Here is a 27,106-nt window from a genome sequence, read left to right as displayed (position 1 = left end):
ATTTCGACACGTTATCAAGCGCCTGTGTGGACGGAATTCATTCCTGATCCTGGACCGTGATGAATTCATCCGATTCCTGTCCAACAAACATTCCTTGTGGGCGAAATACTTTGAAAATCCGAGCCTGACAAAGTGTAGCCCTGGGCGGCCATTTTCCTTTACGAGGTCAGTGTGAAACTAAAACTCACAGAGTAGAAAGATCCACTGCTTTGAGTTCGAGCCCCTCGTTGTCTCGTTGTGTATCTTATAGTTTTAAAAAGACCATTGTTATGGTTATTATACAACATTATTTGGAAATATTTCAGTTACTATATATTCCTTTTAAGCTTTTAGTCACTATTTTAATTCTATTATTGACATTTTGTAGATTATTTATCTTCAAAGAGATTTAAACTATATAAATGTACTTTACTTTCTGGCTTTAAAGCATTTTATGTTCTAAAAAACGACAGTGTGCCTTATAATCGATATCACCTTATAGTGAGGAAAATACGGTAACATCTTGGTTAAAATTAAAGTTTATTTACCGGAAGCTTCATCTTTTTTTTTTTGTTAGCTTTAATTAATTTGTATTTTGTGTTTTTCTATTGACTATTAATACTTGAATATTTAGAAATTATATTATGAATATAGTTTTGATTGCAATTTAATTTCTTTAAGTTTTTTTCGTGTTAGGGTTATATATGACTAACACCAGGACCAGGACCATGACCAGGAAGAAGATCAGAACCAAGACCAATATCTAAATCAAGATCAGGACCAAGGCCAAGACCAAGATGAAGATCAGACCCAAGACCTGGATCAGGACCAAGATCAGAAAAGGACAGAGACCAAGACCAAGACCAGGACCAAGATCAGAACCAGGATCAAGACCAAAATAAGGTTTAAGACAGAGACCAGGTACAAGATCAGAACCAAGACCAATATCTAACTCAAGATCAGGAACAAAGTCAAGACCAAGACCAAGATGAAGATCAGACCCAAGACCCATTTCTGATCAAGACCAAGATCAGAAATGGGCCAAGACTAAGACCAGGACCAGGACCAGGACCAAGACCAGGACCAGGACCAGGACCAGGACCAGGACCAGGACCAGGACCAGGAAAAGGACCAGGATCAAGACCAAAACCAAGATCTGAATCAATATCAGGACAAAGATAAGGACCAAGATCAGGACCAAGGCTTGTTCCAACTAAGAAATAGAAGAAAAACTAAATATAAACATGAAACCAGTAAACAGCTAAATACATTCATATATATATGATATAATATTCCTGTGTTGAAGGACGTCAGCGTCATATTGGAGATTATTTTGTAAATAAGTAAGTAATTAGAAAAAAGCTAAACCTCTAAGTGAACTTTAAAAGATGGATCATCAATCAAAATGTCCAAATGATGTTAAAAATCGATACACTGAAGCCCAGAGTCTGACAGAAATCTCTCCTGCTCTCCTGCAAACCGTCAGTTACTTTTCTACTTCAAATAAGAGCCAAACAGGAGAATTAACCTAAAGTTCCTGCTGCTTTGAAATTTCAAAACTCTCGACAAGTAAAGAGAGCTCAGACTTTAAGATGTTGTTTCGCAAACCAATCCACTGGAGTGGAAAAGTTACAGACTTATTAACCCAACAGAACTTTGCGCAAGCAGTGGCTGCAGATTGCGAGTCAGGACCTCTACTTTCCAAATCCTTTCCATTAAAGACGGATCCGTAGAAAGTCGGGGCACCAGCCGAACACAAACCACTCTGAACTAATGGTCCTTGACAGGGGAATAAACAGCAGCAGTTGTTGAAAATCAGAGCTTCTGTCAACCGTGAGAAGCACCAGACATCTAGACGGTCCAACAAAAATGGTTTTCTGATCTGAAGTTCTAGATCAAGAGGATAATAGCTGTTGGTGCTGGTCTTATGGACCTCTGTGAATAGTGGTGCGGTAACTTCAGGCAAGCATGTGACCTAAGGCTGCTCTCTCATTGGTTACTTGACAAAGGAAAAAACAACATCTTCTGAGAGGTGTTACATTGAGGGATGAGGAAGATAGATATTCCTGATGAGGCTCTTTAATTTGATGATACTTGTTTCCAGACTCCACAGAAAGAACATTTATCAAGGCCTCACTCCTCCCACAGGAAAGAACATCAATTCTTGGCCTCAGAGGAAAACAAACGCTGACAATATGGAGACCAGCCAGGATTTTAAAGGACATTAGGCGTGTCTGCTACGTTAGTTCTGCAGTAGAACTGTAGTAGTTACACAAGGTGGCAACTGAGACCAGGACTGAGAGGTGTTGGGACCAAGACCAAGACCAAGAATAAGACCAAGACCAAGACCAAGACCAAGACCAAGACCAAGACCAAGACCAAGACCAAGACCAAGACCAAGACAAAGACAAAGACCAAGACCAAGACCAGGACCAAGATCAGAACCAAGACAAAGATCAGGACCAAGACAGATATCAGGAACGAGATCAGAACCAAGACCAAGACCAAGACCAAGACCAAGACCAAGATCAAGATCAAGACAAAGATCAAGATCAAGATCAAGATCAGGAACAAGATCAGAACCAAGACCAAGACAAAGATCAGGACCAAAACAGAGACCAGGAACCAGATCAGAACCAAGACCAAGACCAAGGCCAAGACCAATACTTTTTCAAAAAAGACGGAAACCAAAATAAAAAATACCATTACATACTGTATATACAATATATAATAAACAATAAATATATATATATATCATACCGGAAATGATTTTGCATTATGCTTGAGACCCCTGTTACTGCGAGAGAACCAGAATAAATAGAGAACCCAAGAACAAGATAAGATAATATAAGACAAGATCAAGACAAAGACTCATTACAATAGTACAGAACCTGAGACCAAGTCAAGACCAAAGACCTTTGAGAGCAAGAAAAGACGATGAAGACGGTAAGAAGTCTCAAGGCTGGTCTTTGTCTCTAGACAACTAGTCGGTGAGAGTTTATCATTTTATTTTCTGAAAACACACGCTTTAGAAAAAAATGTCTCTCGAGCTCTATATCGACACACAGATCTGATCCGACACTTGGACTGACGTGAAGTTCCTTGGCCGAGGTTCGTACCTTTCTAGTTATTTATGACGCTCGATAACAAAAAAAACGATAAAACTATTCTTTTTATCCTCTTTAAACACCTCCTTGAGTGAAATTGCTTCTCCAACAAAAAAAAAAACACTTAACCTCCATCCTATTAACCCACAAACAGAGGGACGAGAAGAAGAAAAAAAAAAAGAGGTGAAATCTCATCTACAAAAGTGCGGAGGAGATAATGAGAAAAAAGAGGGGAACAAAGGAACGGGGGAACAGAGGAGAGCAAACATCTCCTCTGGGATGGAGGTGAGTGAATGTGGAGTGTGTGAAAAAAAGAGCGAGGAAGTGTGTACCTGCGAGGTGGCGACGCTGGTTCCATCCGTCACCTGGATGCTCATGTTGTAGACGGACTGCAGCTCGGCGTCCAACGGTTTGGCCAAAACGAGGGTCCCCACCCCCACTTGAAGGTCATACTGCATGTCGAAACTTCCTGCGAGAGAACACACACTTTTCGTTAGCATTCCCCTCCGCACTTTAAAGTCAGGTGCTCTTATTTATTACTGTGTAATTGTTTTTGGCCAGTCGCCGGGCCCCTGCAGGAACCCCCCCCTAGTGAAATAAAAAATGAAGTGAAAGAGTGGAGCCTGAAAAGAGCTGCTAACAGACTCGCAAAACATCTGTCTTATCAACCCCCGAACACACCTCATCTCTGGGATCAAAAACCTGCAGCCAGGTCTCCACCACGGGGCGATGAAAATACAGTTAAGAGGGTTAATGTTTGATTAGAGCGGGAGCGTGAAAAAAAAAGAAAAAGGGGGGATTGATACGTTTTACGTATTCAGGGCCATCCTTCTGTCTCATTCCCGGCGTCTCCTTCTCCCTCTCTCTCTCTTTCTCGAGAGATATCTGGGGGCTTGAGCTCTTCTCAGCATATGAATACTGATTGGGCATTTTTCACACAACCACTGGTGCGTGCCAAGTCAAGCAAACCACTGGGATTTTCTTTCTTTTTTTTTTTCTTTCCATAGATAGAGGCGGGAGGAAAACATAGAAATGAACAGTCTGGAGTCTGGAAATACAAAAAGACTTAATTCTTTTGCTGTCGATTCAAAAGCACCTGTGGGGATACATCGTTTTAGTCGGTTGCGCTGTGAGATGTTTTGAGTCGATGCACCTACTTATATGCAAGGAATATACACTCCAGTCGGGAAGGAATTAGACGACTTCGGCACGACGGACCGATGTCATACACTACAGCTACCCCCCCCCCCCCCAAAAACTAGTCAATCATTTGAGAACGAAAACTGCAATCTGTAATCATTCCAAACAAAATGTTGCATCCGGATCAAACTGTGAGACACAAAAAAAAGCTTTGTGTTGAGGTGTGCTGGCTATTGGACACGACTTTTTGTACATGTGAGGGTAGATCTCTGTGAGTTTGGATGCACAAGACGTATAAAAACATGTTTTCTAACAAATAAAGTACAAAGAAATTTCGAAAAGCAGTTTTTCAATTGAATTTGATTAAAAATATTCAGATATTCAGCCTTTAAATGTCCAAATCATGATTACATTTCTGCGTCAATACCACGAAGAAAGTCATGATTTCCTAATTCATAGTTTTGTGTTTCGTTTCTTCATGATATTTCGAGTAATGTGTCGATGAAGCTTCGTGAAGCAGCATCATATTTTCAGAGGATAGTGGGGGGCGCCCTAGGCTTCAAAACGACGTGAGTTAAAAAAAAAATGAAGTACAAAGAAATTTAGAAAAAGCAGTTTTTCAATTGAAGTTGATTAAAAATATTCAGATATTCAGCCTTTAAATGTCCAAATTGTGATTACATTTCTGCGTCAATAACACGAAGCAAGTCATGATTTCCTAATTCATGTTTTTGTGTTTCGTTTCTTCATGATATTTCGAGTAATGTGTCGATGAAGCTTCGTGAAGCAGCGTCATATTTTCAGAGGATAGTGGGGGGCGCCCTAGGCTTCAAAACGATGTGCAGTTTTTCAATTGAAGTTGATTAAAAATATTCAGATATTCAGCCTTTAAATGTCCAAATCGTGATTACATTTCTGCGTCAATACCACGAAGAAAGTCATGATTTCCTAATTCATGTTTTTGTGCTTCGTTTCTTCATGATATTTCGAGTAATGTGTCGATGAAGCTTCGTGAAGCAGCGTCATATTTTCAGAGGATAGTAGGGGGCGCCCTAGGCTTCAAAACGACATGAGTTAAAAAAAAATGAAGTACAAAGAAATTTAGAAAAAGCAGTTTTTCAATTGAAGTTGATTAAAAATATTCAGATATTCAGCCTTTAAATGTCCAAATCGTGATTACATTTCTGCGTCAATAACACGAAGCAAGTCATGATTTCCTAATTCATAGTTTTGTGTTTCGTTTCTTCATGATATTTCGAGTAATGTGTCGATGAAGCTTCGTGAAGCAGCATCATATTTTCAAAGGATAGTAGGAGGCGCCCTAGGCTTCAAAACGACATGAGTTAAAAAAAAAATGAAGTACAAAGAAATTTAGAAAAAGCAGTTTTCAATTCAATTTGATTAAAAATATTCAGATATTCAGCCTTTAAATGTACAAATCGTGATTACATTTCTGCGTCAATAACACAAAGAAAGTCATGATTTCCTAAATCATGTTTTTGTGCTCCGTTTCTTCATGATATTTCAAGTAATGTGTCGATGAAGCTTCGTGAAGCAGCATCATATTTTCAGAGGATAGTAGGAGGCGCCCTAAGCTTCAAAACGACATGAGTTTAAAAAAAATGAAGTACAAAGAAATTTAGAAAAAGCAGTTTTCAATTCAATTTGATTAAAAATATTCAGATATTCAGCCTTTAAATGTCCAAATCGTGATTACATTTCTGCGTCAATAACACGAAGAAAGTCATGATTTCCTAATTCATGTTTTTGTGCTTCGTTTCTTCATGATATTTCGAGTAATGTGTCGATGAAGCTTCGTGAAGCAGCGTCATATTTTCAGAGGATAGTAGGAGGCGCCCTAGGCTTCAAAACGACGTGAGTTAAAAAAATGAAGTACAAAGAAATTTAGAAAAAGCTGTTTTTCAATTGAATTTGATTAAAAATATTCAGATATTCAGCCTTTAAATGTCCAAATCGTGATTACATTTCTGCGTCAATAACACGAAGCAAGTCATGATTTCCTAATTCATGTTTTTGTGCTTCGTTTCTTCATGATATTTCGAGTAATGTGTCGATGAAGCTTCGTGAAGCAGTGTCATTTTTCAGGGGACAGTAGGAGGCGCCCTAGGCTTCAAAACGACGTGAGTTAAAAAAAAAAAAGTATAAAGAAATTTAGAAAAAGCAGTTTTCAATTCAATTTGATTAAAAATATTCAGATATTCAGCCTTTAAATGTCCAAATCGTGATTACGTTTCTGCATCAATACCACGAAGCAACTCATGATTTCCTAATTCATGTTTTTAGGTTTCGTTTCTTCACGATATTTCGAGTAGCGATGTGTCGATGAAGCTTCATGAAGCAGTGTAATTTTTTTCAGGGGACTGTAGGGGGCGCCCTGGGCTTCAAAACGACGTGAGTTAAAAAAAAAATAAAGTATAAAGAAATTTAGAAAAAGCAGTTTTTCAATTGAATTTGATTAAAAATATTCAGATATTCAGCCTTTAAATGTCCAAATCGTGATTACATTTCTGCGTCAATAACACGAAGCAAGTCATGATTTCCTAATTCATAGTTTTGTGTTTCGTTTCTTCATGATATTTCGAGTAGTGATGTGTCGATGAAGCTTCGTGAAGCAGTGTCATATTTTCAGGGGACAGTAGGGGGCGCCCTAGGCTTCAAAACGACGTGAGTTAAAAAAAAATAAAGTATAAAGAAATTTAGAAAAAGCAGTTTTCAATTCAATTTGATTAAAAATATTCAGATATTCAGCCTTTAAATGTCCAAATCGTGATTACGTTTCTACGTCAATAACACGAAGCAAGTCATGATTTCCTAATTCATGTTTTTGTGCTTCGTTTCTTCATGATATTTCGAGTAATGTGTCGATGAAGCTTCGTGAAGCAGTGTCATATTTTCAGGGGACAGTAGGGGGCGCCCTGGGCTTCAAAACGACGTGAGTTAAAAAAAGAAAAAGTACAAAGAAATTTAGAAAAAGCAGTTTTTCAATTGAATTTGATTAAAAATATTCAGATATTCAGCCTTTAAATGTCCAAATCGTGATTACATTTCTGCGTCAATACCACGAAGAAAGTCATGATTTCCTAATTCATAGTTTTGTGTTTCGTTTCTTCATGATATTTCGAGTAGTGATGTGTCGATGAAGCTTCGTGAAGCAGTGTCATATTTTCAGGGGACAGTAGGGGGCGCCCTAGGCTTCAAAACGACGTGAGTTAAAAAAAGAAAAAGTATAAAGAAATTTAGAAAAAGCAGTTTTTCAATTGAATTTGATTAAAAATATTCAGATATTCAGCCTTTAAATGTCCAAAATCGTGATTACATTTCTGCGTCAATAACACGAAGCAAGTCATGATTTCCTAATTCATAGTTTTGTGTTTCGTTTCTTCATGATATTTCGAGTAGTGATGTGTCGATGAAGCTTCGTGAAGCAGTGTCATATTTTCAGGGGACAGTAGGGGGCGCCCTAGGCTTCAAAACGACGTGAGTTAAAAAAAAATAAAGTATAAAGAAATTTAGAAAAAGCAGTTTTCAATTCAATTTGATTAAAAATATTCAGATATTCAGCCTTTAAATGTCCAAATCGTGATTACGTTTCTGCATCAATACCACGAAGCAACTCATGATTTCCTAATTCATGTTTTTGTGCTTCGTTTCTTCATGATATTTCGAGTAATGTGTCGATGAAGCTTCGTGAAGCAGTGTCATTTTTCAGGGGACAGTAGGAGGCGCCCTAGGCTTCAAAACGACGTGAGTTAAAAAAAAAAAGTATAAAGAAATTTAGAAAAAGCAGTTTTCAATTCAATTTGATTAAAAATATTCAGATATTCAGCCTTTAAATGTCCAAATCGTGATTACATTTCTGCGTCAATAACACGAAGCAAGTCATGATTTCCTAATTCATGTTTTTGTGCTTCGTTTCTTCATGATATTTCGAGTAATGTGTCGATGAAGCTTCGTGAAGCAGTGTCATTTTTCAGGGGACAGTAGGAGGCGCCCTAGGCTTCAAAACGACGTGAGTTAAAAAAAAAAAGTATAAAGAAATTTAGAAAAAGCAGTTTTCAATTCAATTTGATTAAAAATATTCAGATATTCAGCCTTTAAATGTCCAAATCGTGATTACGTTTCTGCATCAATACCACGAAGCAACTCATGATTTCCTAATTCATGTTTTTAGGTTTCGTTTCTTCACGATATTTCGAGTAGCGATGTGTCGATGAAGCTTCATGAAGCAGTGTAATTTTTTTCAGGGGACTGTAGGGGGCGCCCTGGGCTTCAAAACGACGTGAGTTTAAAAAAAAATAAAGTATAAAGAAATTTAGAAAAAGCAGTTTTTCAATTGAATTTGATTAAAAATATTCAGATATTCAGCCTTTAAATGTCCAAATCGTGATTACATTTCTGCGTCAATAACACGAAGCAAGTCATGATTTCCTAATTCATAGTTTTGTGTTTCGTTTCTTCATGATATTTCGAGTAATGTGTCGATGAAGCTTCGTGAAGCAGCATCATATTTTCAAAGGATAGTAGGAGGCGCCCTAGGCTTCAAAACGACATGAGTTAAAAAAAAATGAAGTACAAAGAAATTTAGAAAAAGCAGTTTTCAATTCAATTTGATTAAAAATATTCAGATATTCAGCCTTTAAATGTACAAATCGTGATTACATTTCTGCGTCAATAACACAAAGAAAGTCATGATTTCCTAAATCATGTTTTTGTGCTCCGTTTCTTCATGATATTTCAAGTAATGTGTCGATGAAGCTTCGTGAAGCAGCATCATATTTTCAGAGGATAGTAGGAGGCGCCCTAAGCTTCAAAACGACATGAGTTTTAAAAAAATGAAGTACAAAGAAATTTAGAAAAAGCAGTTTTTCAATTGAATTTGATTAAAAATATTCAGATATTCAGCCTTTAAATGTCCAAATCGTGATTACATTTCTGCGTCAATACCACGAAGAAAGTCATGATTTCCTAATTCATAGTTTTGTGTTTCGTTTCTTCATGATATTTCGAGTAGTGATGTGTCGATGAAGCTTCGTGAAGCAGTGTCATATTTTCAGGGGACAGTAGGGGGCGTCCTAGGCTTCAAAACGACGTGAGTTAAAAAAATAAGTATAAAGAAATTTAGAAAAAGCAGTTTTCAATTCAATTTAATTAAAAATATTAAGATATTCAGCCTTTAAATGTCCAAATCGTGATTACGTTTCTGCGTCAATAACACGAAGCAAGTCATGATTTCCTAATTCATGTTTTTGTGCTTCGTTTCTTCATGATATTTCGAGTAATGTGTCGATGAAGCTTCGTGAAGCAGCGTCATATTTTCAGAGGATAGTAGGGGGCGCCCTGGGCTTCAAAACGACGTGCAGTTTTTCAATTGAATTTGATTAAAAATATTAAGATATTCAGCCTTTAAATGTCCAAATTGTGATTACATTTCTGCGTCAATAACACGAAGCAAGTCATGATTTCCTAATTCATGTTTTTGTGCTTCGTTTCTTCATGATATTTCGAGTAGTGATGTGTCGATGAAGCTTCGTGAAGCAGTGTCATATTTTCAGGGGACAGTAGGGGGCGCTCTGGGCTTCAAAACGACGTGAGTTAAAAAAAATAAAGTATAAAGAAATTTAGAAAAAGCAGTTTTTCATTTGAATTTGATTAAAAATATTCAGATGTTCAGCCTTTAAATGTCCAAATCGTGATTACATTTCTGCGTCAATAACACGAAGAAAGTCATGATTTCCTAATTCATGTTTTTGTGCTTCGTTTCTTCATGATATTTTGAGTAATGTGTCGATGAAGCTTCGTGAAGCAGCGTCATATTTTCAGAGGATAGTAGGAGGCGCCCTAGGTTTCAAAACTACGTGAGTTAAAAAAAATGAAGTACAAAGAAATTTAGAAAAAGCAGTTTTTCAATTGAAGTTGATTAAAAATATTCAGATATTCAGCCTTTAAATGTCCAAATCGTGATTACATTTCTGCGTCAATACCACGAAGAAAGTCATGATTTCCTAATTCATGTTTTTGTGTTTCGTTTCTTCATGATATTTCGAGTAATGTGTCGATGAAGCTTCGTGAAGCAGTGTCATATTTTCAGGGGACAGTAGGGGGCGCCCTAGGCTTCAAAACGACGTGAGTTAAAAAAAAAATAAAGAATAAAGAAATTTAGAAAAAGCAGTTTTCAATTCAATTCGATTAAAAATATTCAGATATTCAGCCTTTAAATGTACAAATCGTGATTACGTTTCTGCATCAATACCACGAAGCAACTAATGATTTCCTAATTCATGTTTTTAGGTTTCGTTTCTTCACGATATTTCGAGTAGCGATGTGTCGATGAAGCTTCATGAAGCAGTGTCATTTTTTTCAGAGGACAGTAGGGGGCGCCCTGAGCTTCAAAACAACGAGAGGTTTCAATGGGATCGCTGTTTAGAGCCGTGGATTTTAGAGCAAAGATTGACATCTAGTGGACTCTGAAAGTAGCCACAGGTTTGGCTTTCCTAATTATTCCAAAACATTTTCGCATCCAGATTTTTTTGCGAGGACTCAAACTGTGAGACACAAAAAAGCTTTGTGAGCATCGGATCTGTGTGAGTTTGGACGCACAAGACACATACGAACATGTTTGTCAATTAAATTTGATTAAAAATATTCAGATATTCAGCCTTTAAATGTCAAAACGGTGATTACATTTCTGCCTCAATAACCGGTCAATACCACGAAGCAACTCATCATTTCCTAATTTATATTTTTGTGTTTCGTTTCTTCATGATATTCTGATGTGTCGATGAAGCGTCATGAAGCAGTGTCATATTTTCATGGGACAGTAGGGGGCGCCCTGAGCTTCAAAACGACATGAGCTCTCAATGGGATCGCTGTTTAGAGCCATGGATTATAGAGCAAAGAGTGACATCTAGTGGACTCTAAGAAACAAAGACACTGCTTCATGAAGCTTCCTCAACACGAGTTTTGAGTACATAAAAATAGAGAATTTCTTAGTAGGTATCACCCATTAATATGGCTCCCACATAACGTGTCATCTTCTGTGAATAGTATATATATAAAATAATAATATAATAAATTAACCACAGGTTTGGTTTTCGTAATCATTCCAAAAAAACTGCATCCAGATTTTTGTGCGAGGACTCAAACTCTAAGACACAACTTTAGTCTTGCATGCATCAAGGTAAGGTAAGGTAAGGTAAGGTAAGGTAAAACTTTATTGATCCATCAGGAGGTCTCCTTCGGGAAATTGTTTTTTACCAATAGCCAGAAATTTTTCATAAACAATAAAAAATATACATAAAAAATAAATCTAAGTCTAAAGATAAAGATAAAGAACATAGGTCAAAGAAAAACAACAAAGACAAAGGATACAAAGACTAACATAGAACAGAACATCCAGATACTTTCACTCCACTCCTGCCCCCGAACTCAGAATTGTACAATTTAATAGCCCGAGGGATGAATGTGTCCCTGAGTCTATTTGTTTTGCACCTGGGTAGGAGCATTCGTGCACTCATTCTGCTTCTCTGCTCACTGATGACAGTGTTCAGAGGATGACTGTCATCATCCATGATGGACAGTAGTTTGTTCAATGATCTCCTCTCAGCAACTGTCACCAGTGAGTCCAGCTTCATTCCAACCACATGTAACATGTCTGATCATTCTTAAAAGCAAATTTAAAAGACATTTTTTTGCTGCAATATGTGGCATGTTGTTGAGATTTAATTTTTTGACCATCACTATTTTATACTTTTCAGTTATCCAGGCCTTCACACGTCAAAAGTGTGTATTCATGTGTGCATTACTAGGCTTTTCTAAAACAGACCCAGAGACTCATGAATTCCTAATTCATTTTCTTGTGCTTAATTTCTTCTATTTTCATGCTGTTGTGCGTCCTCTGAATGGCCACTTTCTGTGCAGATACCAGCCATTAATATGAGCCAGACGTCTCCTTCTGTGTCTTGAGGAGCTTCTTTTTTTTCCAAAGTAGTTTGAGCCCAAACTATGCAGGTATTGCTTCTGTAATCATAAGACTTTTGGATCGTGATTATTTTCAGGAGGACTCAAAACAGACGACTTTGTGAGGAAGTGAGAATATGTTCCTTTCAGACACAACTTTTTTTGTCCATTTGAACGACAGATCTGTTTAGTTTGCATGCATTTAGACGCTTACAAACATGTTAAAAAAACAAACTGGTTGTCAAGACACAGTTTGAAGCAGTGAGTAAAAAAAAAGTTTAAATTTCTTTAAGGAACAAATTGCACTATTTGTTTATCCAGCCTTCTATCAAGTCATAACTTCTAAATGAGCTTTATTTTGCTTTAAATTGTATGTGTTTTCAACCAGTTATGTGTCTATTGAATCACTATTTTCTTCATAGATGTCAGCCGTTAATATAGGCCAGTAGGTTTCCATAGTTCTTGAATTGTACTGCGTGGAAAATTGAACTAATGCAAATCCCTAAGAAAACTAACATTAAATACATTTTTCCAAAAGGAATTTTCTATCTATCTATGAGTTCTATCTTTGTATCTAAGATTTGGATCAGGAGTGGCTAACGTGTTAACCTGTCCCTGAAAGATTATTGTTCTAATGAACCCTCTTGAAACATTTTATTTCATAGACGGCTGGTTAAAACTACTGTGTATTACTCTAAATGAACAAACACAAGGTCAGAATAAAATTGAGAATTCGAAATATATTGCAAAACATTCAACTTTTGTTGCTTCCAAACTGAGTATCAAGCTGGTAGAAGCTTTACCGTTAACTCGTTACTACGTTAGAACTCGAAGTCTTAGTTACTCACCCGCAATTCATGGTCATTATCTAGCGTGATCTTATCATCATTAATGGTCAAACTAATGTGAAAACCCAAATGTCTAAGTCCTCCCTGTCCAAGATGCAGTAAGTCCCTCATCATGACGATGTTTTCAACTCATTACTTAATAAAGTGGCTCTGAAATCTGGGCGAACGAGAGGTTACGAGAGTCCATAACGGCTTCACTCCTCCTCCGGCCAGCTGTAATCCTGCCCCGCTTTGTTTATACAGCGAGTCCCTTGGAGGCGGAGACTTCCGGGAATGATGACGCGGGGTGACAATCCTTGTTGTTTGACCAATCACCGCAGAGTGGGCGTGGTTATGGTTAACAAGTGGGCGTGGCTTAAGATCATTTTCTGATGTCAATATTACAATGAAAAGAGAGTTTTTCACAAACATAAACATACTAATGAGACACAACATCACTTTAACACACACTTAAATCCACACTTTAGTTGACCTTTGATGAACTGTTAACCTATAAAAATGATGTAAGAAACTAAACTATGTTTTAAAGAAATGATGGAGCTCTGGAGTGAGCAAAAAAAAACCCATGACATCCATAGAAAAGTAAGTAAGTGAGTAAGTAAGTAATATTTATTTATATAGCGCTTTTCTAGACCAGGGTCACAAAGCGCTTAAACAATCAAAACAATACTCAAAAAAGTATATACTTTAAAGATCAAGATAATACTGAGAACAACACAGGAGTTCCAGAAAATCAAGGAAAAGCCTGAACAAATAGTGAGTATATTTTAGTCCTATAAAGGGTAACGTCTGTGTGTGTTTTTTGTTCTTTTTGTCTTGTATGAAGGTTGACATTTTGAACCGAAACACAAACGTTTCGCTACATTTAGCTTCAAGAAAAACAAACACCGACGGAAAAACAAAAGAAAGCAGCTTGTGTTGCTAGTTATAGACTGTTCACCGGCGTGAAGCCTCCAGTGAAGCAAATTCTCGAAAAACAACTTTCTTTTCCCGCTCAGGTCTGAAAGGAATATTTGCATATGTTGGTATTATTCCAGGGAGTGGGGTTGGTGGGGTGGGTTGGGGTTGGGGGGGGGCATTGAAATGATTACAATGCAATAATTGGAGTTGTTTGTGGGGGAACCTCACAGCAGAACTGATGAAATGAACACGGTCGGCATGCATGCAAAACAAGCGCAGATCAATCGTACAGGAAAAAGGAAAAAGCGTCTCCGGAGTTTTCGGCACATTTAGGAAAACGCTGGAAAAATGAATTTTGGACCAGACCTGTGTCGAGCGAGCAGTTCTTTCCACACGCGTTCTGAGGAATGTAAAACATTTCCCTCGCAAGTCTTCCTCCTTGATACAGAGAAGAGAGAGAAAAAAAGATTATGAATATTTAGGAGGAAAAGTACACTCAGCTTTTAACCGCCTTCATAGCTGTCATTACGGAACCAAAGCCAACGTTTGCCGGGAATTATTCAGCACAGACAGGGCAGTGGGATTCGTTTAAAGATGCCAAGCAAGTCTCGCTCTCACTTTTCTTTTTTTGGGGGGCGGGGGGGTAGTAAAAAAAAGTTTCACATTTCAGCAGAAAAGAGAAAAATTAATGGGCTCACATCAAAGACATGGAAGCTGACGTCAAGGAAAATTATATTCTCGCCCATTTTTTACGAAGATTCTTAAACAGTTTTATTTCATCCGAGTCGAGTAAAAAGTTATTCAATGTTAATCTTTGTATTCTTTGTCATCCCTTGCACTTTGTTCTTTTAATTTGTCCTTGGTTCTTGTTTTTTATGAAACTTTTGTCTGCTGTGAACTGGAATTCAAATTTCCAGAAGAAGATCTCCAGAATGATTAACGTCTAAGTCTATCTTATTGTTTTTGCTTATTTAGTAAAAGTGGATATTTCATAAACAATAAATACTTTTATCTCATCCTTTGATCACTTGTATGTTTTCGATCACAAATTTGTTAAGTATTTTATATTGTTTCTCGTCACTTTTTCAGCTCAAATATTGTTTTGTATCCTTTTTCCTTTGTATACTTTTCTATGCGTTATTTCCTTTGATCGACAGCATGTTCTTAATATTTGCACTTTGTCATCCTTTGCACTTTGTTCTTTTTATTTGTGCTTTGTTTTTATGAAACTACCGTCTGTTGTGAACTGGAAACCCAATGTCCCCAAAAAGACCTCCATAGAGATTAATAAAGTCTAATTGTTTTTGCTTATTTAGTAAAAGTCGCTACTACTTTGGAACAATCTTCTCTCTCTTTGCACTTGATGGATCTACTGACTCCTTTAAGAAACATCTTAAGACGTTTTTATTTGTTCAGGCTTTTCCTTGATTTTCTGGAACTCCTGTGTTGTTCTCAGTATTATCTTGATCTTTAAAGTATATACTTTATTGAATATTGTTTTGATTGTTTAAGCGCTTTGTGACCCTGGTCTAGAAAAGCGCTATACAAATAAAAATTACTTACTTACTTACTACATAATCCCACAAGACTTTTATCTCGTCCATTGATCACTTGTACGTTTTAAGGATTACAAAATTGTTAAGTATTTTTTATTGTTTCTCGTCACTTTTTCAGCTCATATATTGTTTTGTATCCTTTTTCCTTTCTATACTTTTCTATGCGTTATTTCCTTTGATCCACATTATATTCTTCATATTTGCACTTTGTCACCCTTTGCACTTTATACTTTTTATTTGCACTTTGTTTTTATGAAACTATCGTCTTCTGAGAACTGGAAACCTAATTTCCCGAATGAGATCTTCAGATGGATTAATAAAGTCTAATTGTTTTTGCTTATTTAGTAAAAGTGGCTTCTTCATAATCACACAAGAGTTTTATCTCGTCCTTTGATCACTTGTCTGATGTTTTGATCATCAAATTGTTAAGTATTTTTAATTGTTTCTCCTCACTTTTCCAACTCATTTATTGTTTTCTATCCTTTTTCCTTGTATAGTTTTCTATGCGTTATTTCCTTCGATCTTTAATACTTTCTTTTTATTTGCACTTTGTCATCCTTTGCTCTTTGTTCTTTTTATTTGCACTTTGTTTTTATGAAACTATCGTCTTCTGAGAACTGGAAACCCAATTTCCAGAAGGAGATCTCCAGATGGATTAATAAAGTCTATCTTATTGTGTATTTATTGCTTATTTAGTAAAAGTGGGCTATTTCATCAACACACAAGAATTGTATCTCCCTAATAAAGGGTTTGATTCCTGTATAGTTATTGTCAGTTTTAGGTGTTTTTGAAATCTATTTTGGCATAAGAGACATGCAAGCAAATCATTTTGTTTATCAATAATTACCTCACATGACTCAGAGAGTTTATTCCGAAGATTGTAATACCTTAATATTTCTAGTATTGGTTGAAATTAGAGAGAGATATTACATTGTACTTTGATAAAAATCATAATATTTAGATTTCTAGTACCTACGTTTTGGACCATGTTTTTTTTGTTTTGCTTCTAACTCAGTTTAGTGCATATTCTAAATTCCTAAAAAGAGATTAAAGTATTTATTTGAAAAATGTCACGAGAAAATGATGAGCAGAAATGACAACAACATCACAAAAGTTCTGTATAAAAATTCAGATTTTTAACTAAATACAATGTAATTTCTCTCTTTTACTTAAACAAATCATAGAAAAATTAAGGTAGTACATTCTTTAGAATAAACTCTCTTGTGTCGATTATATGAAAATGTAAATAACGTCTAAAGAAAAAAGAAAAAGAGGGTTAACATATTCTTTAGGCTTTATTTATTCCTCACAACAATGTCTCTTATTGTGGCTTTTTTTTGTGGCTTTTTGTTTTGTTAATATACTTTTGAACTTCTAGTTACTTTTTCAACTTTAAACTTGAGTTTTATTTAATATAATCAAAAAATTAACTTTTAGTTTTTATAGTTTTTATCTGCAAACTTTCTATTCTGTAAAATCCTTAAATCAATTAACATAATTTATTCACTAGATTTTGTCTTTCAAAAGTTCCTCGGGTCATTTGCGATATTAGCGTGGGCGGCGTAGAAGTTTTTATACACAACCTTGAACCTTAAGTTTATTAAACTTATATTTCCGAGACTCACCAGTGATCTGGAACCAGACCGGCGAGCTGGACTGGCTCACGGCGACGACGCCGACCGGCTGAGCCACGGCCGCCGTCTCCAGCACCGAGAAGTTGTAGTACCTCTGCGTGAACATCAGGGGCAGCAGCGAGGGCTCGGGTTTACGGATCCACTCCACGTTGAGCTTCACCGTCGACCACAGCGGAGGATTTCCACCGTCTTCAGCCTTGATCTGAGCAATGAAATCATCAGTGAGTTGATGTTAAAACATGATAAATCCTGATGTAGAGAAATATCTGGGAATAAATATGTTTAATATCAAAATGTTTTATTCCTTGCACTTTGTTCTTTTTATTTGTTCTTGTTTGTATGAAACTATCGTCTGCTGTGAACTGGAATTCAAATTTCCAAAAGAAGATCTCCAGAATGATGAACGAAGTCTATCTTATTGTTTTTGCTGATTTAGTAAAAGTGGTTTCTTCATAAACACACAAGAGTTTTATCTCATTCTTTGATCACTTGTATGTTTTGTATTTTTTATGGTTTTTCGTCACTTTTTCAGCTCATATATTGTTTTCTATCCTTTTTCCTTTGTACACTTTTCTATGCATTATTTCCTTTGATCGACAGTATGTTCTTTATATTTGCTCTTTTTCATCCTTTGCCCTTTGTTCTTTTTATTTGCACTTTGTTTTCACATATCGTCTTCTGAGAACTGGAACCCCAATTTCAGGAAATAGATCTTAAGAGGGATTAATAAAGTCTAATTGTTTTTTCTTATTTAGTAATGTTTAATGTCAAAATGTTTTATTAAAACCTCCTCAATATTTCCTTTTTTTTACACAAAATACGTTTCTTAAACAATGTTTTTATGACTTTCTCTTAAAAATTAACAATTTTAGGATTCATACAATCATATATTTATCCAAAAAATATTGACATAATGAGATAAAATGCATATATTATTAGATAAGAAGGAGCTCTGACATCCAGGAGAGCCTCAGAGTAAAACCCATGTTCCTCTCCAATGGATCTTTAGGGACTGGGAGGGGATCTCGGGTCAGACCCGGAGCCAAGAATGAATTGTTTTTATGTGTTATTTTACATGTGTTTACGTAGTATTTATTTGAGCATCCTAAAAAGTAAAAGATAGGTCAACAAAAACATTCATTTTTAATGTTTTCTCCACTTTGCAACCTAATGAAACCATCCTTGTTGTTTATTATTTAAGAGCCAAAACATCCCATTTTCTAAATTATTCATCAGGAATAAAAACATAAAAGCATCTCCAGGATATGTAAAGTCTGAGAGCGTCAGTTGTCTTCATCAAAGTAAATGTTGATGTTACATTGAAACTAGAAAGAGTTTTTTCCATTTATTTATGAATGTTTGAAGGTTTTTTTGGGGCAATTTCTCATAAATCTTGTGTTATCTTAGGGTCACGGTGACCCGGTGGCCTAATAAAAAAGTAATGTTTGTTGTATCCCTTGTGTTGTCGCTGGGTCAAGATGAACAAGGGATACAACAAACACATTTGTTTTCAGGGCTTCGGGTCACCTTGACCCAGAGACAACACAAGGGTTACAACAAACTCATTTTTTTGAGCCTTTTGGGTCATCTTGACCCAGAGATAACATAAGGGATACCACAAACACATTTGTTTTCAGGGCTTCGGGTCACCTTGACCCAGAGATAACACAAGGGATACCACAAACTCATTTGTTTTCGGGCCGCTGGGTCACCATGACCGAGAAAGAATACAAGGGATACAACAAACTCAATTGTTTTCAGGCCTTTGGGTCACCTTGACCCAGAGATAGCACAAGGGATACCACAAACACATTTGTCCACTGGGTCACCATGACCAAGAAAGAAATCAAGGGATACAACAAACATTGGTTTTCAGGCCTTTGGGTCACCTTGACCTAGGGTCAACACCTGGTATACAACAAACACATTTGTTTTCAGGGCTTCGGGTCACCTTGACCCAGAGATAACACAAGGGATACCACAAACTCATTTGTTTTCGGGCGACTGGGTCACCATGACCGAGAAAGAATACAAGGGATACAACAAACTCAATTGTTTTCAGGCCTTTGGGTCACCTTGACACAGAGATAACACAAGGAATACCACAAACACATTTTTTTTTAAGCCACCGAGTCATCTCGATCCAGAGACAACACAAGGGATACCACAAACACATTTGTTTTTAAGCCACTGGGTCATCTTGATCCGGAGATAACACAAGGAATACAAAAAACATTTGTTTTCAGGACTTTGGGTCACCTTGACCCAGAGATAACACAAGGGATACCACAAACACATTTATTTTCGGGCCACCGGGTCACCTTGACCCAGAGACATCAGAAGGGTTAAGAGAAGTTAAATAATTCATCCACTAGAATGAAGAATAAACAAATAAACTGCTTCAGGTGAGTTTAAAAATCAAAATCATTCATTAATGATTCCACGTCAAGCTCAGCGACAGAAACGACCAAAGAGAATAATTCGAGGTAAATTCTGTCAAACTGTTCACATGTTTAAAAATACATGAGAGGTTTGAAGTAAATGTGGCAAAAACAAGATAGAATTTTTATTTTAAAAGATGTTTTTAAAATAATTTTCAAATGAAAGAACAAACAATGAATTTAACACAATGTTATTTATATTATTAAAAGATGTTTGGAGAAACTATAATAAAACTGAAACTTTTAATTGAGGTGGAGACGTTTTTACTATTTTTAATCACTTTATACTTTCATGAATCATTTATTACTAATATCTTCTGTATCTTCTTTTTTTATTATTATTAATATACATCATTTGTTTATGTTTATACATATACTGTTTATACAGTATTTGTCACTTGTTCATAAATCATTTACAAATACATATATTTGTAACTTTATATTTTCATTTCATTTGTTAATCCTTTTTAATTTTTCTTTATTTTCAAATATATATCTTCATCATTAATGTATTCCTGATGACTTTTTTCCTTTTTTATATAATTTTTTAATTTACATTTTTCACTTTATATTTTTATAATTCATGTATTCCTACTAACATTTTTCCTTGTTTATTTAAAGAAATATATATATATATATATATACTTTAAACTTTCATAATTAATGCATACTTAATTAAATATTTAATCTTTTTTTTCTTTATTACCAAATATTTGTATCCATATTTATATATATCGATATATCTGAAAATAAATGAAGATCTATCATTACTTCATATATTATTTCTGCATTAATTCCCATTTATTTCTATGAAGAAAACAATACATTTATTTCATTTGTTAATCCTTTTTAATTTTTCTTTATTTTCAAATATATATCTTCATCATTAATGTATTCCTGATTACTTTTTTCCTCTTTTATATTATTTTTTAATTGACATTTTTCACTTTATATTTTTATAATTCATGTATTCCTACTAACATTTTTCCTTGTTTATTTAAAGAAATATATATATATATATATATATATTTATATACTTTAAACTTTCATAATTAATGCATACTTAATTAAATATTTAATCTTTTTTTTTCTTTATTACCAAATATTTGTATCCATATTTATATATATCTGAAAATAAATGAAGATCTATCATTACTTCATATATTATTTCTGCATTAATTCCCATTTATTTCTATGAAGAAAACAATATATTTATTCAAGTATATTTATGTTATTTCATTTTTATAAACTATGTTCTACTTTCTGTTATTACTATTTAAGTATTAAATACCTTCTCATTATTTCCCTCATGTATTCCTCAACGACTCGTTCACAACAAAGTACATCTCAGACGGATTAGTGACCAAAAAAAAACAACCTCGTCTCCTCGACTCACCTCCGGAATGACTTCCTCCGGTGAATAATGGTGGAGTCTGGCTTCCAACAGCTTGTTTACTACACCAGGTAGAAATATCGCCGGCAAATTAATTGAGTGAAAATGGTCTTTTTTTAAAAGGGGTGCGCTGAGTCAGCGGGAGTCGCTGGAGTCGCCTCGTAAATAAAGAAACGAGGTTGAAAAAAAGAAGGGAAATTGGCTGGTTTACCAAGCAACGGGCGCTCGAGTCGACCGTGGCTTGAAAATGTCGTGGCTTTTTTTTAAACGTTACCGAAAGCAAAGACGATCGTGAAAACGTCCGTAAACGATATCAAGAGCGACTCACGGTGAGGACGTCGACGCTCCCGGCCGCTTTTTGGGGCAATTTCTCATAAATCTTGTGTTATCTTAGGGTCACGGTGACCCGGTGGCCTAATAAAAAAGTAATGTTTGTTGTATCCCTTGTGTTGTCTCTGGGTCAAGATGAACAAGGGATACAACAAACACATTTGTTTTCAGGGCTTCGGGTCACCTTGACCCAGAGACAACACAAGGGTTACAACAAACTCATTTTTTTGAGCCTTTGGGTCATCTTGACCCAGAGATAACATAAGGGATAGCACAAACACATTTGTTTTCAGGGCTTCGAGTCACCTTGACCCAGAGACAACACAAGGGTTACAACAAACTCATTTTTTTGAGCCTTTGGGTCATCTTGACCCAGAGATAACATAAGGGATAGCACAAACACATTTGTTTTCAGGGCTTCGAGTCACCTTGACCCAGAGACAACACAAGGGTTACAACAAACTCATTTTTTTGAGCCTTTGGGTCATCTTGACCCAGAGAAAACATAAGGGATACCACAAACACATTTGTTTTCAGGGCTTCGGGTCACCTTGACCCAGAGATAACACAAGGGATACCACAAACTCATTTGTTTTCGGGCCACTGGGTCACCATGACCGAGAAAGAATACAAGGGATACAACAAACTCAATTGTTTTCAGGCCTTTGGGTCACCTTGACCCAGAGATAACACAAGGGATACCACAAACACATTTGTCCACTGGGTCACCATGACCAAGAAAGAAAACAAGGGATACAACAAACATTGGTTTTCAGGCCTTTGGGTCACCTTGACCTAGAGTCAACACCTGGTATACCACAAATACATTTGTTTTCGGGCCACCAGGTCACCTTGACCTAGAGACAAAACAAGGGATACCACAAACACATTTGTTTTCAAGCCACCGGCAACTTAATTGAGTGAAAATGGTGTTTTTTTTTAAAAGGGGTGCGCTGAGTCAGCGGGAGTCGCTGGAGTCGCCTCGTAAATAAAGAAACAAGGTTGAAAAAAGAAGGGAAATTGGCTGGTTTACCAAGCAACAGGCGCTCGAGTCGACCGTGGCTTGAAAATGTCGTGGCTTTTTTTTAAACGTTACCGAAAGCAAAGACGATCGTGAAAACGTCCGTAAACGATATCAAGAGCGACTCACGGTGAGGACGTCGACGCTCCCGGCCGTTTTTTGGGGCAATTTCTCATAAATCTTGTGTTATCTTAGGGTCACGGTGACCCGGTGGCCTAATAAAAAAGTAATGTTTGTTGTATCCCTTGTGTTGTCTCTGGGTCAAGATGAACAAGGGATACAACAAACACATTTGTTTTCAGGGCTTCGGGTCACCTTGACCCAGAGACAACACAAGGGTTACAACAAACTCATTTTTTTGAGCCTTTGGGTCATCTTGACCCAGAGATAACATAAGGGATAGCACAAACACATTTGTTTTCAGGGCTTCGGGTCACCTTGACCCAGAGATAACACAAGGGATACCACAAACTCATTTGTTTTCGGGCCACTGGGTCACCATGACCGAGAAAGAATACAAGGGATACAACAAACTCAATTGTTTTCAGGCCTTTGGGTCACCTCGACCCAGAGATAACACAAGGGATACCACAAACACATTTGTCCACTGGGTCACCATGACCAAGAAAGAAAACAAGGGATACAACAAACATTGGTTTTCAGGCCTTTGGGTCACCTTGACCTAGAGTCAACACCTGGTATACCACAAATACATTTGTTTTCGGGCCACCGGGTCACCTTGACCTAGAGACAAAACAAGGGATACCACAAACACATTTGTTTTCAAGCCACCGGCAACTTAATTGAGTGAAAATGGTGTTTTTTTTAAAAGGGGTGCGCTGAGTCAGCGGGAGTCGCTGGAGTCGCCTCGTAAATAAAGAAACGAGGTTGAAAAAAAGAAGGGAAATTGGCTGGTTTACCAAGCAACGGGCGCTCGAGTCGACCGTGGCTTGAAAATGTCGTGGCTTTTTTTTAAACGTTACCGAAAGCAAAGACGATCGTGGAAACGTCCGTAAACGATATCAAGAGCGACTCACGGTGAGGACGTCGACGCTCCCAGCTGCTTTTTGGGGCAATTTCTCATAAATCTTGTGTTATCTTAGGGTCACGGTGACCCGGTGGCCTAATAAAAAAGTAATGTTTGTTGTATCCCTTGTGTTGTCTCTGGGTCAAGATGAACAAGGGATACAACAAACACATTTGTTTTCAGGGCTTCGGGTCACCTTGACCCAGAGACAACACAAGGGTTACAACAAACTAATTTTTTTGAGCCTTTGGGTCATCTTGACCCAGAGATAACCTAAGGGATAGAACAAACACATTTGTTTTCAGGGCTTCGGATCACCTTGACCCAGAGACAACACAAGGGTTACAACAAACTCATTTTTTTGAGCCTTTGGGTCATCTTGACCCAGAGATAACATAAGGGATACCACAAACACATTTGTTTTCAGGGCTTCGGGTCACCTTGACCCAGAGATAACACAAGGGATACCACAAACACATTTGTTTTCGGGCCACTGGGTCACCATGACCGAGAAAGAATACAAGGGATACAACAAACTCAATTGTTTTCAGGCCTTTGGGTCACCTTGACCCAGAGATAACACAAGAAATACCACAAACACATTTGTCCACTGGGTCACCATGACCAAGAAAGAAAACAAGGGATACAACAAACATTGGTTTTCAGGCCTTTGGGTCACCTTGACCTAGAGTCAACACCTGGTATACCACAAATACATTTGTTTTCGGGCCACCGGGTCAGCTTGACCTAGAGACTAAACAAGGGATACCACAAACACATTTGTTTTCAAGCCACCGGCAACTTAATTGAGTGAAAATGGTGTTTTTTTTAAAAGGGGTGCGCTGAGTCAGCGGGAGTCGCTGGAGTCGCCTCGTAAATAAAGAAACGAGGTTGAAAAAAAGAAGGTAAATTGGCTGGTTTACCAAGCAACGGGCGCTCGAGTCGACCGTGGCTTGAAAATGTCGTGGCTTTTTTTTAAACGTTACCGAAAGCAAAGACGATCGTGAAAACGTCCGTAAACGATATCAAGAGCGACTCACGGTGAGGACGTCGACGCTCCCGGCCGTTTTTTGGGGCAATTTCTCATAAATCTTGTGTTATCTTAGGGTCACGGTGACCCGGTGGCCTAATAAAAAAGTAATGTTTGTTGTATCCCTTGTGTTGTCTCTGGGTCAAGATGAACAAGGGATACAACAAACACATTTGTTTTCAGGGCTTCGGGTCACCTTGACCCAGAGACAACACAAGGGTTACAACAAACTCATTTTTTTGAGCCTTTGGGTCATCTTGACCCAGAGATAACATAAGGGATAGCACAAACACATTTGTTTTCAGGGCTTCGGGTCACCTTGACCCAGAGATAACACAAGGGATACCACAAACTCATTTGTTTTCGGGCCACTGGGTCACCATGACCGAGAAAGAATACAAGGGATACAACAAACTCAATTGTTTTCAGGCCTTTGGGTCACCTTGACCCAGAGATAACACAAGGGATACCACAAACACATTTGTCCACTGGGTCACCATGACCAAGAAAGAAAACAAGGGATACAACAAACATTGATTTTCAGGCCTTTGGGTCACCTTGACCTAAAGTCAACACCTGGTATACCACAAATACATTTGTTTTCGGGCCACCGGGTCACCTTGACCTAGAGACAAAACAAGGGATACCACAAACACATTTGTCCACTGGGTCACCATGACCAAGAAAGAAAACAAGGGATACAACAAACATTGGTTTTCAGGCCTTTGGGTCACCTTGACCTAGAGTCAACACCTGGTATACCACAAATACATTTGTTTTCGGGCCACCGGGTCACCTTGACCTAGAGACAAAACAAGGGATACCACAAACACATTTGTTTTCAAGCCACCGGCAACTTAATTGAGTGAAAATGGTGTTTTTTTTAAAAGGGGTGCGCTGAGTCAGCGGGAGTCGCTGGAGTCGCCTCGTAAATAAAGAAACAAGGTTGAAAAAAAGAAGGGAAATTGGCTGGTTTACCAAGCAACAGGCGCTCGAGTCGACCGTGGCTTGAAAATGTCGTGACTTTTTTAAACGTTACCGAAAGAAAAGACGATCGTGAAAACGTCCGTAAACGACATCAAGAGCGACTCACGGTGAGGACGTCGACGCTCCCGGCCGTCACCATCTTCTTGGACGACACCATCCCCGTCCGGGGGTCGATGCCGAACTTGTCGTCGTGGTTACCGTGGGCGATGCTGTAGGTGATGTTGCTGTTGGGCCCCAGGTCGCGGTCGCAGGCGAACACCCGGTAGACGGGCTCGCCGCGCTTGTTGCGGTCCCTCTCCGGCAGGGCGATGCGGTAGGTGACCTCGGGGAAGGTGGGCGGGTTGTCGTTCTCATCCTCGATGTGGACCAGAACCCAGACCGTGGACTGGCGGGTCGTCACCGGGCCGTCGATGACGGTCACCTGAGACACAGCGGACATCATTCGTCTTTTGAGACGCAACTTTTTCAACATATTTAATATCTGGAATCTATCCATCTATCAAGTCCTTTAATTTCTGGACGTTCTGGACTTTTCCAAGAGTTGTTTTGAAAATGTGGTTTTGACCTTTGACCTATTCATGTTTAAATCTAGCGGGACCATGTTTTTTTTGGTCGATGCAAGAATAAAAATGGTAGAAATAAACGCATAAAAAAGAAGAACAAACAGTGACTCCGAACTTTTTAATCTCATTCTAATGTCATCTCGTTTATTTAAAGAAATATATACATATACATATATATATACATATATATATATATATGTATATATATATATACTTTATCCTTTATACTTTATACTTTCAGAATGAATGTATACATAATTAAACATTAATTTATTTATATATATATATATATATATATATATATATATATATATATATGCAGTATATATATATATATATACTTTATACTTTCAGAATGAATGTATACATAATTAAACATTAATTTATATATATATATATATATAAATTAATGTTTAGTTATGTATAATTAATTTATATATATATATATATATAAATTAATGTTTAATTATGTATACATTAATTCTGAAAGTATAAAGTATATATATATATATATATCTATATATATATATATATGTGTTTATATATATGTATATGTATATATTTCTTTAAATAAACGAGATGACATTAGAATATATATATATATTATATATACAGTATATATATATATATATTTGTCACTTTATATTATTATAATTAATCTTTTACTAATTATTTTTAAACATTTAATTCGTTTTATTTATTACCAAATATTTGTATCCATATTTCTATCTATACACCTTAAAATAAATGAAGATCTATCTTTAATTCAAATATTATTTCTGCATGAATTCAACTTTTTTCTAGGAAGAAAACAATACATACAATATAATAAAGTCCTAATAAAGTTTTAATAAAGTCTTAATCTCTGGACTTTTAAAGTTTCGAGTGATTTTGAAAACGTGGTTTTGACCTTTGACCTATCCATGTTTAAATCCACCAGGGCCATGTTTTTTTTGGTCGACGCAAGATTAAAAATCAGTAGAAATAAACGCTAAAAAAGAACAAAAAGTACAAACTACACACTTTTTAATCTCATTCTAATGCATGTCGATATCTTGAGCCACGGAATTTTACTCCGTACTGTTCGACCGGCAGGTTTTTTTTAGCGAAAAACTAGCGCAAATACTTGCCGTCGCTCGGGTTATTCAAGTGCACAGTATTGTTTTATTAACA

At 36.8% G+C, this 27,106-nt stretch overlaps 1 protein-coding gene across 1 annotated transcript in view; it reads right to left on the bottom strand.

Annotated features, from left to right (window-relative positions):
- fat3b (FAT atypical cadherin 3b) overlaps window positions 1-27,106 on the bottom strand; it is a 202,630-nt gene that overhangs the window by 109,588 nt on the left and 65,936 nt on the right. The window contains 4 exon segments of the mRNA XM_087806803.1: window positions 3,419-3,555; window positions 14,318-14,389; window positions 17,133-17,343; window positions 25,477-25,791. Of these exon segments, the coding sequence (XP_087662929.1) occupies window positions 3,419-3,555; window positions 14,318-14,389; window positions 17,133-17,343; window positions 25,477-25,791 (735 nt within the window).

Source organism: Callionymus lyra, chromosome 14, assembly GCF_982586985.1.
Source record: "Callionymus lyra chromosome 14, fCalLyr1.hap1.1, whole genome shotgun sequence".
NCBI lineage: Eukaryota > Metazoa > Chordata > Actinopteri > Syngnathiformes > Callionymidae > Callionymus > Callionymus lyra.
The sequence above is the reverse complement of the archived record's forward strand: the minus strand, read 5'-3'. Positions and strand labels throughout refer to the sequence as shown.